The 19,828-nt window shown below is 35.4% G+C and overlaps 1 protein-coding gene across 1 annotated transcript; it reads left to right on the top strand.

Moving 5' to 3' along the window:
• Positions 1-10,832: 10,832 nt before the first annotated feature.
• Positions 10,833-12,658, top strand: LOC110098196 (ankyrin-3-like). The gene has a single exon (XM_020824939.2). It carries the CDS (start codon positions 10,899-10,901, stop codon positions 12,600-12,602), a length of 1,704 nt encoding a protein of 567 aa, XP_020680598.1. The 5' UTR covers positions 10,833-10,898; the 3' UTR covers positions 12,603-12,658.
• Positions 12,659-19,828: the final 7,170 nt, after the last annotated feature.

The following is a 19,828-nucleotide window of genomic DNA, read 5'->3' as shown; positions in this document are numbered from 1 at the left end:
AGTATTTTTGAGTATAAGATAAAAAGATATAATGGAATTTTTAAAAATTTGTTTTTTGTAGATGAAATATATGCTTAGTATTTACTATGTATTTATATTTTTTATTCATTTTATTGTCCTCTAAATCACGGCCTTCAACAAATTTCATAATACATTGTGGTAATGTTTCTCAGCTCGCCACTGTTCCTTGCAACCTCTGCAGTTGTCGTCCGTGTCAGCACACTGAGCGCACCTGCCATCAGCCCTCGTTTAGAGTCAAGTGTTGGCTGTAGGTGGTGCTAAGTGAGTTGAGCCGCTCTATGAACTCGACTTTATAACGAGCCGTGAGTCGAGTTTATTGAGCCGCTAGCTCAAGCTTAAATACGAGCTGGAGTCGAACTTGCTAAAGCTCGCTCGACGAGCAGAGATTCAATGACTATTAGAATTTTTTAAATAATTATTATTTTTTTAATTGATTGAATTTTTAAAACATAATGCCTGCAACCTAATAAAGTACTAGTTTGAATAGCTTCTAAGAAATTATATATATAACCATTTAAAATTTGGTTTGGGTAAGAATAAATCAGCAGTAAATGGCAAAGGAAAAATTAACTTACAACTCAATTAATTAATAGTAAAAATTCAAAAAAAAAAAAAAAAAAACACAAGCTCGTGTCGTCTTCTTCTTCTCTTTCCCATTGCCAACATCTTCTTCTTCTTCGTCTCCCAGATTTTGCATTTTCACGTCAACATTTGATGAAAACGAGCTTGAATCAAGTAATTGAGCTGAGCTTGAGCCTGAATTTTATACAGCTAGTTGAGCTCGAGCTCAAGTTCGAGTTCACTATGAGGTAAATGAGCTCAGCTCAATATATGTTTTCTATCTAATTTTGAATATTTAAATATAATGTCATTTTCAAACTTATTTGAAGCAAATAGGAAATTAGCAATTGCTTAATGACTGAATTTCGATGAATCCCATTAAGAAGCCTTTGTAATTTCATGGAAGTTTCGTTAATTATAAATAAGAGAGAAAACTATTGAATGAACAAAGAGACAAATTCCTTCATAAAGCTCTTTGAATTTCTCAAACAAATTGTGCAATAGGGGTGTGGAGTAGATGATTTCTAACATTTTAGAATAAAGCAAAAGCATTTTGATTTTGTCAAAACACAACTGAAAGAGTAGCAAAAAATATAATAATTAACAAAAAATGATCGAATTTGTCTCCTAATTTTTTCCAAGGGATGAAAATACTCCGTAATTTGGTCCTTCAATTTTTTAAACATAAACAAAATTAGTACTCCCAAGAAATCATTTAGGTCACTTTCTAAAAAGTCTAGACGAAAAATTATTCCGTGCGGACGCCGAACGCCGTCCAGAAACCTACCAGAATCTGCCACGTCACGCATTCGCTTGGTACCGTGGCTCGGTACTGCTAGGTACCGCCGCTCGGTACTGCTGTCATAGTTGCACCTGATTCACCTCCAGACGTAGAATTGCGTACGGCCTCCGCAGAAAATAATTTCTTTTAAAATAAAGCTTTTAAATGGTTTGAGATTATTTTGATCCTTCAGTAAGAGACAGTGATCATTTTGATCCTTCTCTAAGAGCCAGGGATCATTTTGATATATATATATAGCTCATTTACTCATAATTTAGAAAAAAATTATTATATTGATGACTTGGAAATAAATAAATAAATAAATATATTTTCTTGCAGCTTTGGAGCTCTTTTTGTTCTGGTTCTTTTTTACTTGGGGTTCGTTGCTTTGTTATTGAATTCGAGTATTCTTTTGTGCTCTGGTTGAGCAGTCCCCCTTTTTGCATGGGACATTTTTTATTTTCCGTTACTTGTAATTTTTTGAGCTAATATACAGGTCAATCTCAAATTTTCCAAAAAAAAAAAAAAATGTTCATATAGAGCCAGGTTGGAAAGCCAATTGTTGTGGCTCTCTTGTGCCAGCTTGTTATTGTTAATCTTTCCTTTAAAATTGTGTGGAAGGAGTTCGAACCCGTTATGACACTCACAGACGATATTTTTTTTAAATAATTAGATAAAATAATAATTAATGTGGCTTCCCTGTCTAAATTTGTTGATGTTGGTATCAAAGAGACAGGAGGAAAAATATATTTAAAAAAAAAAAAAGATTTCTTTGTTGAAGAGAACTCCACCAGATAGAAGCTTTAGTAGTGACAAATAGAGATTGGATGAATCTGTGGATAGTATGCTGAAGGAAGTATTTGAAATGTTCTTAGTAGCCATTTTAGACAGAATTGTAGATCGATGATCGAGTGCTAGTGGTTAGATGACTCACAAAAGGCATTAGCTTGATAAGGCTTTGTTTGCGATGACTTTCTTACTGTCTTATAAAGCTGTTTTTTTATACAAAAATTTATTGGAAGTAAGAAGAAACAATAGTCTAAAGTCATCCCAAACAAAGCCTAAGTCTATAAGTATGAGCTAAGTTTTCAGTTAATGATAATTGATAGAGATGGAATGTCGAGTGATGATGATGATGTTGAGTAGATCATTAATGCAGCTTGACCGGTTCAACTGTAAACCTGTAAGATGATTGATTTGATCCAACATAAGCACCAGATTTGCATCAAATCGAGCAGAATCGGTAAGAACCGCTGGTTAAAAAATAATTTAAAATTATAAAAAAACAATTATTCATGAATTTTCTTTATTTTTTAGTCATAAAATTATATGATTATGTAATTATTACAACATTATTATATCATTTAGACCTTATTTAAACAATTTAATATTTGTTACATCATCCGGTTAAACCACGATTCTACTAGGATGAGAAGTAAACACCAAAATAACGAAATAAGTAAGAAAGTAAAAGCAACGAATAAATAAATGACACAAATTAAGATTTAATGTGGAAAAAATCATAGAGCCACACGACACCAAGAAATCTATTATGAAAATAGGGAGAAATAAGTACAAATCTCTCTTTTCTCTCGCTCTCTCATTGTTTCTCTTTTCACATGCATAATTCTCCTTGTCTAACAATACATAAGTACAAGAGAAAGCCAAGTAAATAACCCCAAGGGATGCAACCTTCATAAAAATGAGAATAAAAAGCGTTCAATCTGTCTCGCAGCACTGCGACACCAATTTGGGTTATTGCGGCACTCAAAGGTCTGTCTTGATCCTCTGCGATGCTCAAGCTCAAAGTGTTGTGGCATTCCACATCATTGCACTGTATCTTCACCGCTGAAGTGCTCTATTTTTTTTAGTTCAATGTTGGTGTGCTCGGGAACATAGCATCCAATCGCTCAGGTACATTCGAACCCAAGAAGAGGGAGGACCCCCCAATAAGTATGAAAACTTATAGGTTCAGGGCAACATAATAATATGATTGATTAACACAATCAGATTCAACACATAACACGTTAAAACCTCGATCAAACCATTGAACCTTGAACATCATGTTCTTTTGGTTTGATGTCTAGCACAATTTTCACAATCTTGAAAATGGCAACCCTTTTTGTAAATAAAGAATAACCTACCTCTGATTGAGTGAAACTAAATTTTATAAAAGATGTGGAGAATTTAGAATATCGTTATTGTGATGCCTATGTAACTCCATAAATTCATACCACCTTTCCTTTAGCTTGAGATGTCTACCCTTAAGGGTGTAATCATGTGGTAAGTCCGCTTAAACCTTCTTAAATATATCATCATTCAGAAAGGCATTACTTATATACAATTAATTGCGAAACCCAATTTTATATGGATGCCAATGTGAAAACCATTTTAAAAATAATCATCTTAACGACTAAGGGCGCCGCGACGCCATACAATATATATCACCATCCTTTTCCCCTCAATTCACTTGGCTTGCCGACGAAGGGAAAGAAAGGAGAAGGAGAAAAGAAGAGAGATAAGATCCTTCGGGGATCGGTTGTCGATCATTCCTTTTAGGAAAATTATTCTGATCATAGTAAGTGAGTTCTACTTTGCATTTGTTTTCGATGATTTTAAGTATAGTATATTTTCTCCCTTTTGAAAGTGATAAAAATATGATATCTCCAGTTTAGTGAACTTTCATTGCGAAACTTTTTGGTGTGTGATAGATTTCATCATTCTAAATTTTGTGACTAGTTTATATAAAAATTTCACCAAGTAAATGGATAATTATGATTGTTTGAAGAAAGTGAATAGTATACTATTTATCATGCATTGCATAGATTATTATATTTTATACACGACTTTGATACATAGAGAAAAGGACATGATTGATGCATAAAAGAAATGAAATGATTAATATATGATAAATGTGGCATTTTCATGCAAGGAAGTCTTACTATTAATACTATAACTAATAAAGGTTAACTCTTAAAATAATAACACTCTATATAAGAGGATGGGCTGACGAGATTTCCTTAAAATAAAAGTTTGTGATATAATCTTGAATGCTAGCCTATAACTAATCGATCAATTAAGCTGACGGGTAGAGAGTGGAAACTCTTAATGCTTTACTGAAAGCCCCTATGAAATGATTTAAGATTTATGAATAATGATAGTAAGATAAATATTGATGACCAAGTAGTCGATAGTTTGGATTAAATTAAAGACAAATGATTAACTAGTCGATAATTAGGTTAAACATATTAAAAGTACTCCATTAAAGTTTGATGTCCAAACTTGCTAAACTCATATGAATATGCATGTAGGGTAGTATTTCATGATATGATAGATTTGTATACATGATAAGATAAATATAGTAATACCATATGATATAGTAATGATTGAAAGAATAGACGGTAGATCAGACTGAGAACATGATTGAGATGCAACTAAATTGATAGAATGCTAATATGAATGTATGTCATATGACAGGGATATGATTGATATGTATATGATAAAACTGCATATGAATGGCATGATATACGAGATAATGTCTCAATTGACCTTTACAGGTTCTTTTTTATATGGATATTATTTCTGATTGATAAGTTGGCTTTAGTTGTTAATACTGGTTACTTATTGGGTTATGCACTCATCATGTGATTTTTACATATTTTCATGCAAGGGTAATGATCCTATAGAATGAGGCGGTTCTAACTCTTTTCTATATTAGTTGGTCTTTATTTTTTTTAGTCATGATGATATATTCATAATGATAAATTGTTATCAGTTGCATACCATGACTATTATATAAAATATTCTAGACTTTGGATTAGGATGTAAATATTTGATTATAATAATTATGTAATAATGTTTTTCAATATTTTCTATTTTTCTGAATGTAATTAGTCAATTATGGTTGGTGATGTGATGATGAAATGATAGAGATATGAGCAATTCTTCCCAATTTAGATTCTAAGGAGTTACAAAGTGATATCAGAGTAATAATTGTTCGAAGAATTGAAGCTTTGTAACCAGAGTTATCAAATTGATTCCAGATGGGTTAGAATATATGAGCATTGAGTTATATTTATACATTCATAAACATGAGTTGCATACATGGATATATGTGGCATAGATAATTGAAAATGCATTATATATGCATTTATTAAAAGATCTATTACACTGATCAGACATAAGAAGATGAATCCTAAAGGAAAGAAAATTCTAATTGAATAAGATAAGGGAGCAGCTTTAATGGCAACTGGGATTGTAAGAAAGTTTGCTTATATGATTGCATAAATAGTTAGTGAAAGATTGATGAAGCTGTCTAAACTAAAACCTCCACCAATTTGGAGAATGGGTGAATAAATGAAGATAAAGATTATGAAAGCATCTACTTTATAATGTGCCTGGTGTGGGAGAAAGCATGCAAGATAATATTATAGAATAAGAGGGCAATGCTTTAGGTGTGGTAACTAAGGGCATAAGATGATGAATTGCGCATATACTGGATATGGTCAAGGGTCTATTTAGACGGGTTGCCCATATGCGGGGAAGGGAAAAAAAGGAGGAGAAGAGAAGGGAGCAAAGGAAATGAGAGAGAGAGAGAGAAGATAAAGAAGGTCCTTCAGAGCTTAGTCATCCATCATGCCTATTAAAAAAGTTATTCTGATAATAGTAAGTAACATTTACTCTTCATATGTTTTTCAATGATTTTGAGTTTGACATATTTTCTCTCTCCTAAGTCCTAAAAGTAATAAAAATGTAACATCTCTCATTTTAGTGAACTTTCATCAAATAATTTTTGGTATGGGATAGATATCATAATTATGAATATTTTGACCGACTTATATGAAAATTTCATTAGGTAAATTGATAATTTTGATTTTTTTAAGAAAGTGAAAAGCATGCATGTATTGTACAATTTTTTTGTATTTTATATAAGATATTTCTGCATAGAGAAAATAATATGATTGATGCATATAGTAATGATATGATTGATATATGATAAATATTATATTTGTTTGTAAGCAAGGAAGATTGGTTGTTAACACTATAACTAATATAGATTGATTCTTAAAATAATAATGCCCAATAGAGGAGGGTGGGATGACGATTTTTCCTTAAAATAAAAGTTCGTGACATAATCTTGGAAGCTAGCCTGTAACAGATTACATAAATGGGTAGAGAGTCACAACTCTTAATGATTTACTGAAAGCCACCTATGCATTGAATTAATATCTATGAATGATGATGTTAAGATAAAGACTAATTACCAATTGATCAACAGTTGGGGTTAAATTAAAGATTGATCATCAATTGGTCGATAGGCTAGGTTAAAGATGTTAAAAATATCATATTAAAGTTAGATGTCATACCTTATTGAACTTATACGAATGTTCATACATGATAACATTCATGATATGATAAATATTGTATAATAATAAGATAAATATAGTAATGACTTATGATATAAAAATGACTAAAATGACATATGATTTATCAGATTGAGGATATGATTGACATGCAATTAGACTTGTTACATTCTCAAGAAATTATCTTGATCAGGCACGAATCTCGATGCAAAATCAAGTTAGAAACTTCCAAAATTAAAATTGGAATAATTCAAACTCTAATTTTAGCAAACTTACAGTTGAACTAAGCATCTTGAAAATACGAACCCAATGACACAAAATTCAACTCAATCCGAGCCCAAATGAGTCCAAATCATGGACCCGAAGCACTATTGGAAGGTTTGAATCACAATTTGGATTACCAAACAGTACGTGCTTATAGTCGAATCGAGCGTCTTGACGAGACAAATCCAACGAGCATAAGATCGCAAAATTCCGACATACAAAAACCTTCAAATGTCTGACAAACGGTTCATAATCAAGGGATTCAACATCGGCCGTCCATCCAACAACTCCCTATTTACCCTTGATCTCTCACATATTTATGGGTCATACCACTCCAAAAATCTATAAATAGACCCCCTCATTTCTCTTGAAAGGGGGGATCTCAAGAAAGAAGAGAAAAGAATGAAGAAGAGAAGGAAAAGAAGGAATAAGCTCCTCCTCAACCACTGTCTGAGTTCCACCGGACCACACTACCTGACGTCGTTGCTCTGCCGGACCACCACTTGAGGCTCGGACTTCTGCTGGACCACTGCCTAAGGCCCGTACTTCCGCCGGACCACCTTCTGACGTCATTGCCTCGCCGAACCACCACTTGAGACCCTCACCTCTGCCGGACCACCATTTGAGGCCCGAACTTCTACCGGAATGCCCGGACTTCTACCAGATCACCACATGAGGCACGGACTTCTGCTGGACCACCACCTGAGGCACAGACTTCTACCGGACCACCACCTGATGCCTAAACTTCTGTCGGGCCACCACCTGAAGCCCGAACTTCTACCGGGCCACCACCTGACCGGACTTCTGCCAAACCATCACCTGAAGCCCGAACTTCTGTCGGACCACCACCTGATGCCCGGACTTCTGCTAGACCATCACCTGACGCCCGAACTTCTACCGGAGTATTGCCCTACTACTACGGTCTTTTTGATCCCAGTCTTCCCCTAACTACGATCTTTCGGACCCCTATCTCGTGCTAACTATGACCCTTCCAACTAAACAAACATGTATATATTGAATTTTGTAATTCCCACCATGTCTATACTCAACCCGACAACCTGTTGGGTCGGGTCCGGGCTCAAATTTTTGTACCGTTTACCTACCCAAGTCGGGTTAGGGTTGACCCGTTTGAACCCGGGTCAGTTCCGGGTTCAACCCGAACCCGCCCCGAAACCCGATTTTGAACCCGGAACCCGACCCGAAACCCGATTTTGACACCCTAGGGATAGATTTGAATCTATATTGTTGTCATTGAAGAGAAAATATAATGATATAAGTACCAGGGGATATAATGTGACAATTGGATCATCGAAGGTTAGATGATGCTAAATCCGCATGTTCAAAATTCTATTAAACCAGTCCAAGATGCTTTGTAGGATAGCGTGCAACGATTGCATAAGGATTATATTTGTTGCGGGCTAGAATATTCGTGGCGATAAAGTATGAAAAACTTCATGTCTTAACGTTGCACGAGTATCCAACACACAAACAGAGAAAAAGAAACACTAAATTTTATTACGTGGAAAATCCTGACGGGAAAAACCAAAGGGTCACGCCTAGTTGAAATAATTCAATTAGTGTTTGAATAGATTACAAATGACTAATTTTTCCTTGAAATTGAGGACGATCAGATTGCAGCAGTCAACTGTCGGGTTGACATATAGTGACGAACGGAGATCAGACAGAAATACAACGGCTTTTGGTGGTCGAGCGAAAATTCGGCAACTGTGGACAATTTATTGGACATTTGACTGTCTTATTGATATCAGTATTCTACGATCTTGGGCTTGTTGGATTCGCCTCATCGAGCCACTCGATTCGACTATAAGAATATCACGTTTGGAAAACATTTAGTCATCCAATTTATGTTTTGAACTTTCCAAAGGTGTTTCGGGTCAGATTGGGTCGAATTTGGTGTCGTTGGGTTCGCATTTTCGTGACGTTCATTTTGATTGTAAGTTTGTTGAGATCAAAGTTTATATAGTTCCGGATTTAATTTCGGAAGTTTTTAATTTAATTTTACCTCAAGATTTGTGCCCAATCAAGATAAAATTTCAATGATATATCAATGCTCACTAACGTTAGACATTTTATATTTCAATTGAGAACGAAAAGCTTTTAAGGCACAACAGCTTTACAACTAAATTCATCTACCCCAATGAAACCATAAATTGAACTTGAATTTTTAAATCTTGAATATTTCATTCTTTTGATTCAATACCTTGGTAATAGCCAGATAAACAAGAAAAGCACATTGTTTGATAAACACCAAAACCACTAATCAAATAGCACCATAGCCTGCGGTTGACCTTCTTAATTTCCAACCTGAATTTCTTTCATTATTTTAAACATAGACAACCTGAAGAACAAAAATCAAATTAAATTTCCCCTTGGCATAAATTACAAATATTACCAATATAATAAATATTATGGGTGTCAATTCGGGTCAATGGGTCGGGTTCGAGTCCAACCCGAGCTGACCCGGGTATAAACAGGTTGACTCGAACATGACCCCATTTAGCTAAATTGGTCAAGATTTACAACCCGAACCTCAGGTTAACCCCACCCGACCCTCTATTGAGTAGGGCTTGGGCAAACCACGAAGTCGTGAATGCAACGGGTGAGGCGGAGCAAGGCCGAACCATTAGGCTATGGGTGAGGTCAGGGTGCTAGGCCGACTGGCAGTGCCGACGAGTTCTGCTTCTGTAGGTAGTGGGCGACTGGTGACTTGCGTTCATGACGACTCGCGCGGGTCCTACAGCAGGAAGGAGGACTGGAGGAGGCGGGCATGCGGGGTCGAGCGTCAAGCTGTCAACCGTGCGGTCTTTAGCGTCGGTGGCGAGGCAACTGGGCTAGATGGCATAGATGCGAGGTCGCTGGTTAGTTGGGTACAATGAGTCAACCCGAACGTGACCCGTTATTCTAAAGGGTTAGAAATTCGAACCCAAACCTGCCTAGTTTCACAAATAGGTTGACCCGAATCCGAACTGTTTCTGGCCGTCTCCGGGTCGAATTTCAGATCTATCAACTTTTAATGCACCTAATAAATATAATATAATAATAATTTTTAATTAAAAATTTAGCAAAAAATAAAAATTTGAAGTCAACGTTATTAATGTATAACAACAAATAAGACGAATAATTCTACCCTTAATTTAATAAATTACATATTAACAACCCAAATTTTCAATTATTGATATATTGCCTGTTTTGACTTATGGTCTCACAATTTTTTTCTCTCGGTGTAACTTTAGGGGATCACTAATCTTAAAGAAATTATTATGTGCGGAGTCCAGATGAAAAGAATCGTTTGAATTGTGAGTGTACGCAATATATATAAAAATTGAATACACATTATATAAATTTGTAACCGTTCGGACTCTGCACGAAATAATTTCTGCTCATCTTAATGCTTAATTTTTAAATTTCTACTGAAATTTTAACCGTTACGCTAAAATATATCTCAATATTTAAAAGTTTAATTTTATTTTTATAAGGAATTTGTACATCCCTAAACTACAATTAAAAGAATTGAATAAAATAAATACGAATTTAAAAACATCGATTAAATAAAATATTGCAAAATATAAATTATATATTAAATTATTAAATAAAGAAATATAAAAATTAAATATTAAATAAATAAACACATAAAAATTCAGTAGTACTTTTGTAAATCTTCGTAAATATAAAAGAAAAAATTTATATAAAAAAAAAAAACTCCCTATCAAATAGAAGATTTTCAAATGATGAACGCGTTAACGAATAAGTCTGCATACTAATTCTCAATATTCTTCTTTCTAGCCGGCCTTCCATATTTCCGAGCCTATTAAATCACCCATTCGCCTTCTCCCCAACTCTAATGGGTTATCTCCTCTGATAACTAGAAACTCCAAAAGCGCGAAGGAATGGATAGGCTACTTAGACTCGAACCGTCGAACCGAGTGGTGGTCCGTGTCGAACCGGGCCTGCGATGCTACGGCTCACTGACTCTACGCAACGTGATGTACACCATGCCCGTGGCGTTCCGGCTCCTGCCACTGAACCGAACCCGGTTCGCTATACGACCCCAAACCGGAATCATCGCCCCGCTCGCGACGCTTACGGTGGAGATCACATACCTGCCGCCGCAGCCCCCGGCTCCGATACTCCCGGAATCCGCGCCGCACTCCGACGATACCTTCTTCCTCGACTCCGTCGTCGCTCCCGGTGCTTCTGTTAAGGATGGAGCCGCATTCTCCTCGCTTGAATCCGTTCCCGCCGACTGGTTCACCGCGAAGAAGAAGCAGGTTTTCTCCGATTCCGCTCTCCGTGTCTTCTTCGTCGGATCTGCCATTCTTTCTCGTCTTGTTGCCGATGGAGACATGGAGAAAGTTCGCGAGGTTCTTGAAGCCAGCGATCCTGAGTGGCATTCGGCTGATTCAACCGACGCCCAAGGGCAAACACTCCTCCACCTCGCCATTGCCCGCAGCCGCGCTGATTTGGTCCAGCTGATCCTCGAATTCGGCGCCAACGTCGAATGCCGCAGCCGCGCAGGCCGATCGCCGCTCGAATCTGCCGCTGCTATCGGCGAAGCCCTGATCGCGGAGCTTCTCCTCGCGCGGGGGGCCTCCACTCGGAGCTCATCTCGATCTTCTTGGTCGCCATTGCACCATGCGGCCGTAGGAGGGCATTTGGAGGTTCTCCAGATTCTGCTTCTGAAAGGCGCGGCAGTGGACGTGGTGGCCGCGGACGGGCGAACACCGCTGCACCTCGCGGCCGAGGAACGTCGTCGAGATTGCGTGGCGGCGTTGCTGGCCGCAGGCGCGTCTGGAGATGCGCGCGGCGGAGCGACGGGGAGCACGGCGCTGCACGTGGCGGCAGCGATGGGGGACGAGGCGACTGCGAGGATTCTAATTGAGAAGGGTTGTGCAGGGTTGAAAGAGGCCAGGAACTCGGCGGGGAAGACGGCATATGATCTGGCAGCAGAGGAAGGGCATGCGAGGCTATTAGGGTTGTTGAGGCTCGGCGAAGGATTGGCGGCGGCGGCGAGGAAAGGGGAAGGGGGGAATGCTGTGAGGGCGATTGAGATGGGGGCGGCAGTGGATGGGAGAGATGGATGGGGCTGGACAGCATTGATGAGGGCGGGGTTTAAAGGGAGGGTGGAGGTAATGAAGGTTTTGATTGATAAAGGGGCGGCGGTGGATGCGAAGGATGAAGAAGGGTACACAGCGCTACACTGTGCGGTAGAAGCAGGCCAAGCGGAGGCGGTGGAGGTGTTGGTGAAGAGAGGAGCGGATACGGAGATGAGAACAGGGAAGGGGAGGACGGCGATGGAGATCGCGTCGTCCTTAGGGTATGCAGGGATTGTGAGGATATTGTCGCAGGGTGGAGCGTCAGATGCGATGGTGCCGGTGGTTCCGACGCCGGTGGGGGCGGCGCAAGTGGTGGAGAGGCCGGGGAAGGAGAAGTTGGGGAAGGGGAGGATTGGAGTCGGGAAGGATAGAGATAAGGAGGGGAGGAAGAAGGGAGGGAGAATAGGTAATCGCGCTGGCAGTGTTGGTGGAGCGGGGATGAGAGGAGCTTTTGTGGATCGACCGGCGGGGACGGGGACGGCGGTGGCGACTTACTAGTAATCATTTTAGAAACCTCTCAAGCGCCAAAGGAGTGGAAAGGGGGCAAATATGAAATTTCTTGCTTGTTTTTGTAATGGGTTGTTTTTGGAGGAGTTTTGTGCAAATATTCTATGTTTTTTATAATAATGTGTGATAATAAAGTAATTTGACTCTACTTTATAATTTTAGGGTTAAAAATCATCTCATTTAACTAATGTGTCACAAGTCCTTTAATGTTAGAAGAATAAAATTATTTGTTGAGCCTTTATTAAACATTATTATCATGCTTTGAAAAATGTTATACAATACATGCAACTAAATTATTGTTATTATATATATATATATATTATGTTACATGTATATAAATATTAAAAAAAATTATGAAGATGAGAATATTGAGATTGAATTTTTTTAGGCTAATCATAAGGGTAACCATTGCTTTAATAAAATATCAATTTAACTTCTATGTTTGATTTAGATTAGAGAGGAATGATATTCAAAGGTGTTATGTGACTTCCTAGGGTTTAATGGAATGATTGATTTATTTAAAATTATGATTTGATCTCAAACATCAATAATAATAATAATAATAATAATAATAATAATTAGAGTTACTAATATTTCTGATCATAAAAGTAGTGCAACCAAATTTCATTTTATCAAAATATAATTATAATAATTTAGATCATGAATGTCTATACATCAAAAAGTAAAATTGGATAATGAAGATTAATACCTTGCTAACCATATCCCAAAGATCTTGCCACTGCACCTAATATACTTTGTTGGACCTTTACCTTTTCTGAAATATTCGAAAATGTAATGAGCACAACTAGCTCAATAAACTTATTATCCTCACCCATCACAAATATCAATATCCAAATTAAAAAAATAAATTACAATATAATAAAAATGGAATAAATAATAAACTAAGCACTAGTAAAATCATAAAACATAATTTTTTAGAGGTTTCAGTGCATAATTGAAGCTTTTACTTATTTGTAAAGCCATCTTATAGAAATTTTCAACTACTTTACATAATACTTATTTTTAGAGATTCACTTGCACTTGACTTTCATATTTGATCGGAGTTTAGTCAAAGTTTTAAAATTTTCAATATTCATTTTCATATTATTGTTTATACTTATTTTATTGATACAAATGCAATGTAATGATTATTATGATGTGCATGTCCCGATGATTGCTTATAACTCCACTTCTGCTAATACCTCTATTTTTATCTCTCACACTTGCATATAGCAAGTTGGGTCAATAATCCCACCCGCATTTGCACTAGGAAGTTGGGACTAGAAGAGTACATGCAATATTGTGTAATGTCTCAAACCCTCCTTCAACGAGTGGGACCAAAATACCTCTCATATATACACTATGCAGATGAGGCCAAAATAGAACATTTAGTGCTTGTGGACCTCCGAAAACACACCGTTATGGCTGCAGGATTGCAGATGGGTATACGACCGCACCTACCCCGAGGGATAGAGATAATCGCAGGCCTCCGTGTTCCTCGCAAACGGATCGATAGAAGGGCAGATTAGATCGTGCATACGATTAACTATTGAGGATAGCGACTCTGGCCAGCACACCCCGATGGGTAGTAATATACGCGACCTGATCAAAATCACGGGTTTCCCCATCCAATACATCAGCTCGAGTGGGGTTTAATAGATGGTGGAATTCAATTTACCACGGGCGCAAGCCCCCATGGTTAACTATATCTCAGGCCAGAACCCAAGAAGACTCTCGATTAAGGATCATATATTATTCTTTCCAAAATGGGATTTGCACATAGGGCTAAGACTAGGAAGTCATATTTAAATGGAAAGAAAGGGTTCAAAGGGCTTAGTCAACATACACGGCTCATACTAACATCCGGAGGGACTAAGGTAGTGAGAAGAAATTGGAGAAAATAAATCAAGCACTCGACATATGCGTGAGAGAAAGATGGAAGTGGCATCATCCATGTGACGAGTATAAGTAGGATTTATAGTCCCTAAATAGAAGGGACTCACCCACTATTTAGGTATACTATGTGAGAGAATGTAGTAACCTTGAATTCTAAATGTAAATTGGGCTTAGTGTTCTACACAATACTAACACCTGTGTCCTAACTAATGTAGTGCAAAACTTGGACGTACCCCGGCCTAGATTGGGGAGCCAGCTAACCACCTAATCGATTCAAAATCATGATATTTGGTCATTTATGAAAGATAAGTGGGTGGTTTAGTTTTTGGAAATTAAGGCCGACATCTACAGTGTTCTTAAGTGGCCATGTACTTATGTTGGGTGAATGCTCCTAGAGCTAATGCAATTAAAATTTTATTTTAATTAGTTTTTAATGCAATGCATGCTAGTTGAAGTATCCAAATCATGTATGCATAAGACTTTAAAAATAGGCTTATTATAAAATAATTTTTTAGAAGAAGACTAGACTTCCTTATGTCCGACACCTCATCCTCATAGGCCAGATTATCCAAACTCTACCCGCAGGCGGGGAAGTGTCTCATAGAAGGAGAAAGAGAGATGCAATAATATGCATGCGACCCTGAACGATTCTGGCAGTTCTCTAGGTAAATTATTTAATTCTTAAAATTTTAAAGATTAGTTATAATTAGAAAGAATTTTTAGTCTTTATAAAGCCTAACGAGATCTAGGCTAAAATAAAAACGACATGTAAATCGCTAATAAACTAAAAAAATTAGGCAACCCTAGAGGCAAACATTTATAAATAAAACACATAAAAAATAATCAAACCAATTAATAAATGTCCATAGGCCAACTACCCTTAATTACAACCCAGGATTTGTAGAAAGTAAAGTGGCCTGACACCACTACTAACAATGCGAATTTCTAAGCCTAGGACTGACGCAAATGACTTTGAGTGGGATATTGGTTCTTCAGATCTTCAGTCTTCTCTTCTTGGATTTCTCCTCCTTTGACTCCTTGGATCTCTCCTCCTTGGACTCCGTGGATTCATCGTGGCTTGAATATCCAAATGAAGAGACAACCCTCCCTAGAAGCATATTGTCTTTTTTATTTGGATATCTAAAGCCATCCAAACTGGATCTTCTAAATAGAAGAAGGCTCTCCCCTTTGAGGATGCCTTCTTCTTTTGAAATTCGAGTTGGATAACGATATCTCAACTCAAATGTCATTTTCACAACTGTTACCAATATTACAAATAATTATATTAATTGAAAGCAATAAATTCTAGACTCTCCTTTAAGGTTTTCCTAATAAAATTCCCAAGTAGTTTATAATCTCAAGCAGATTATATATATATATATAAGTACACATCACAGCCACACACTTGGCCATGCTCTTAATTACTTATGAGGGCTAAGCTATCTATGGAGCACCTATAGTAGTTATTATTAATAATTCATAACCCTCATTTATTTAGGGGGGCTGAGCAAATTTTGAAGCACCTGTACAAGATATTATTAATATAAATCATGACAATTGCCCCCCTTTTATTTAGCACTGCATGAGTATGACCACATGTAGCAAACATCATTAGCATAAAAATATTGATCCTAACATAGGGGTAAATCTAACGCACAATCACATCAATTCCTATAGTACAGTAAAAGTAAGCAAACATAATAATTTCATTCACAACATGTAATAAAACCTCAGAAAAACCTAGGATACAACAGAAAAGTAAACACCAGCCTAGCACAAGTTTAGAAGTGGTGCCCTAGCAAACAATTTTATGTGTGTAAGGCTTGTATGTTTTTGGATAGATCCTATGTAAGATGATTAGTTCAAGTTGCCTAAGATTAGAATTTGTTAAAGGCTGAAAATGAAACTTTATTTAAAGTTCAAATATTAGTAAATTAGGATCCATTTTAGTTAATTTAGTTTATTAATCCATTTTTAATGCTTAGGGTAGTGTTAATTAAAGTTTAAATTATATTAGCCAATTTTAAAAAATCTTGGGTCCTCCTAGGTGCTAGGCGGAGGGGGTCTAAAAAGCCATTATAGGAAATAGGTTACGTTTGATATTCCTAACATTTTTATCTAAAATTATATAAAACAAAATGAGTAGAAAAATATGGTAAATAATTAAAATTTTACAACTGAAATCAATGCAAAATAAAGAAAAAATAATATGTTGTAAATCGTATAAGAAAATCTATAAATTAATATATGTTATATTTATCAAACACCCGTCAATCAATCAATCATTCTATCACACATCACATCTTGTTCTATCAATAAATAAATCAATCAATATGTCTTCATCATTCAATCAATTTCATTCGATCAAATTATTCAATGATTCTCATTAATTTATCAGTATACAATAGTATCATTATCCATATTTAATAACGATAAGTAGTAACAGTAATTAATATCAATAATCAATAATTTATTTTCTATTAGATATTAAGATAAGAGTATATTGATCTTGCTCCTGCATTTATGACTCCCAATCTATCACCCCTTATAACCCCTATAGGTAAAATCTTTATACCCCCTTCAGTGAATCACATGACAGATGCCCCAACTACTCATAATTCTCAATCAGTCTTTAGCTCCTTATGATTCCCATTAGTAATCAGAATCAATATCAAAATCATCCACGAGATAGATAAGATTCTAGAGCTGACTCCAACAAGTTCAAGTGGTGTCTCATGCCACGTAGCACTTTATGCCCAATATGGCTCAAGAGGTGACTCCCCTAGTGTAGCACTTTATCTTATAAGACAGTTAGTTCTCATTAGGTGGTATATGTCTTTGATACCACTCTCCCAGTCACATGCTCATATTCATTCACATCAATCATTTAAGTTCATATCACATTTAAATATTTTCAAATCAAATCACAATACATCACTTTTAGCCCATTTTCAATATACCCTTATTCCACTCATTTTATTTAAAATTTTCTAAACATATATTTAACTGGTGAAAATAGAATAAAATTATATTAAATTATTCAGAATGATTAAGTCTATAACATTTAAAAATTATACGGTGAAAGGTTACAAAATTAGAAGAAAAAATATTTTCTTATAAATTTAAGAGAGAGAAAATCCATAGAAATTAAAATCATAAAAAACAGAGGTAAGAGAGTTGTTACTTACAATGATCAGAATACTTTTTATAACATAAGTGATGGATAAAAAAGTCCCAAAGAGCTTCCTCTCTCTTCTTCTCCCCCTTCTCTTCCTCTCTTCCATTTCCTTCCCAACTAAGCCACATTAAATGAGTGGAGGGGTGAGAGTGGTAGGGTCATATATATATATACACAATGCAATGCTCAAATCTAGTGTTGATGTGCCACATGTTGAATCCAAAATTATTAAAGAAATAGATGTTTCAACATCGCAGTGATATTTTTTGGCGGTGCTATGCGCAAAAGTTATTGCCTCAATGCTCAAAATCTCAGCATCGTAGCACTCCAATTCAAATAGAAATTAAATATTTTATTTTCAAATATATTTTTACATTTTAAATTTTTATAGTTTTCATCCTTCCATATGTTATATGTCAATCTTATGTTATCTTTCTTTTATTTCTATTAATTATTTATTTTCACTTGTAATTTTTCATAATCATTTAAGAGTTGTCACTCTCTATTCATTGGTACAATTCAATGAGTTGGTTACATACTACAACTAAGATTACATCACCAACTTTAATTAAAGAAAGTTATTGACCCACCCTCCTATGTATGATATTATATTTTAAGAGCCAACCCGTATTGTATTTTCTATGTGTTGCAAGTCAATATCATATATGAAATACAGTAATTCATAAAATGCAAGGAAATGTATAAAATGTGTCTACTACATATTTACTTCATAAAATTATAATTTTTAATTTACCCCATGAAATTTAATTATATTATTGTCAAAATTCTCGAAATTGTCATATTTATTATATATAAAAAGTTATAAGGTAAAAATTTGTTAAAAATTAAGATATCACAACTTTTTTAAGTGTAGATTATATTAAAATTCGTAAAACATAAAATATATAAAATCATTGAAATTAGAGTTAGGATAATGATTGCCTACCAGGAGACAAATACATTTCTCAACTGGATGAACCTACAAAAGCAACTATATGACCCCAAAACCTAGGTTTTTCTCCCCTCTCTCCTCTCTTTTATTTTATTTTTTATTTTCTCTTCTGTAGCTTTAGGAAAAATAAAAGAGATGGTAAATGGAGTTTTAATAGGCTCTATAGTGGTTATAGATATTTTCTAATAAAATATCTTAATGAGGCATTTATAATTATTCTAATTGTTTAATTAATTTTCATCATAAACTTTATATAAATCCATTTACATATTTAAATTTGGGGCACTAAAAATTGTAGAAAAATATTCATAAATTGTCTATGCATGTTTATAATGATCAAGAAGAATTGGTTTGCCTGACGGTCCTAGAAAACTCTTGTATAAATATGTATCAATTTTTTACACTACCTAAAAAATTAGGAGAAAATTGTTATAATTAAAGCACAATAATATCTATATTAGGATGAAGAAGGTTGAAAATTAGACTTATAATGACTCCTAAAATATTTTTTGAATGGATCAAAATATGAGCTATTACACATGTAATCATTCAAATTATAATAATAACATTTAGTATGATCATAAATCTACATAAAATAGTAAATCTAAAAATCATAAGTCGTAGAAGCAATACTAGTACATATGTTAGAATAATAAAATTATAAATCAGAAAAATCATTCATGTATAATTATTAATTTTGTAAGAAGGTCGTATCAATCGTTAAAATCAACTACATGTACAATTTTTAGAAATTCATAACAATAAAAAGGTGATATCATTTATGAAGTTATATCGTATAAAATCTGCACATGTAAATTCACAAATAATATATTATCTTTATCTTAGTGACGTTTATATCTTATTCTTGAATCAAGACCATATCAATACCGGTTCATGCATGCATGTATAAGTAATCATACTAAATAAGCAAGAAGTTCTTGCTTGTGGGGTGTTTTTCATAATCGTACATGTATTATGTTCAATTTAATATTTTGATCTTAAATTTAATATTTTGGTGGCTTCTTGGATAGTCATCTTTCTTGTATATCGACATCTTAACTCCTTATAACTCACAATCTTGATCTTGATCTTAATCGAGGATATCACCACAAAAATTATGTTAAAAAACTCATCGACACACCCTCCTATACAAGGTAGAATCAATCTCCAGCCAACCTATCTTGATACTAA

This window comes from Dendrobium catenatum, unplaced genomic scaffold, assembly GCF_001605985.2.
Source record: "Dendrobium catenatum unplaced genomic scaffold, ASM160598v2 fragScaff_scaffold_1592, whole genome shotgun sequence".
Taxonomy (NCBI): domain Eukaryota; kingdom Viridiplantae; phylum Streptophyta; class Magnoliopsida; order Asparagales; family Orchidaceae; genus Dendrobium; species Dendrobium catenatum.
This window is presented reverse-complemented; position numbering and strand designations above follow the sequence as displayed.

What these genes read in the sequence shown, in the direction of transcription:
- LOC110098196 (XM_020824939.2), top strand. Translation starts at nt 10,899, where the DNA reads ATGGATAGGCTACTTAGACTCGAACCGTCGAACCGAGTGGTGGTCCGT.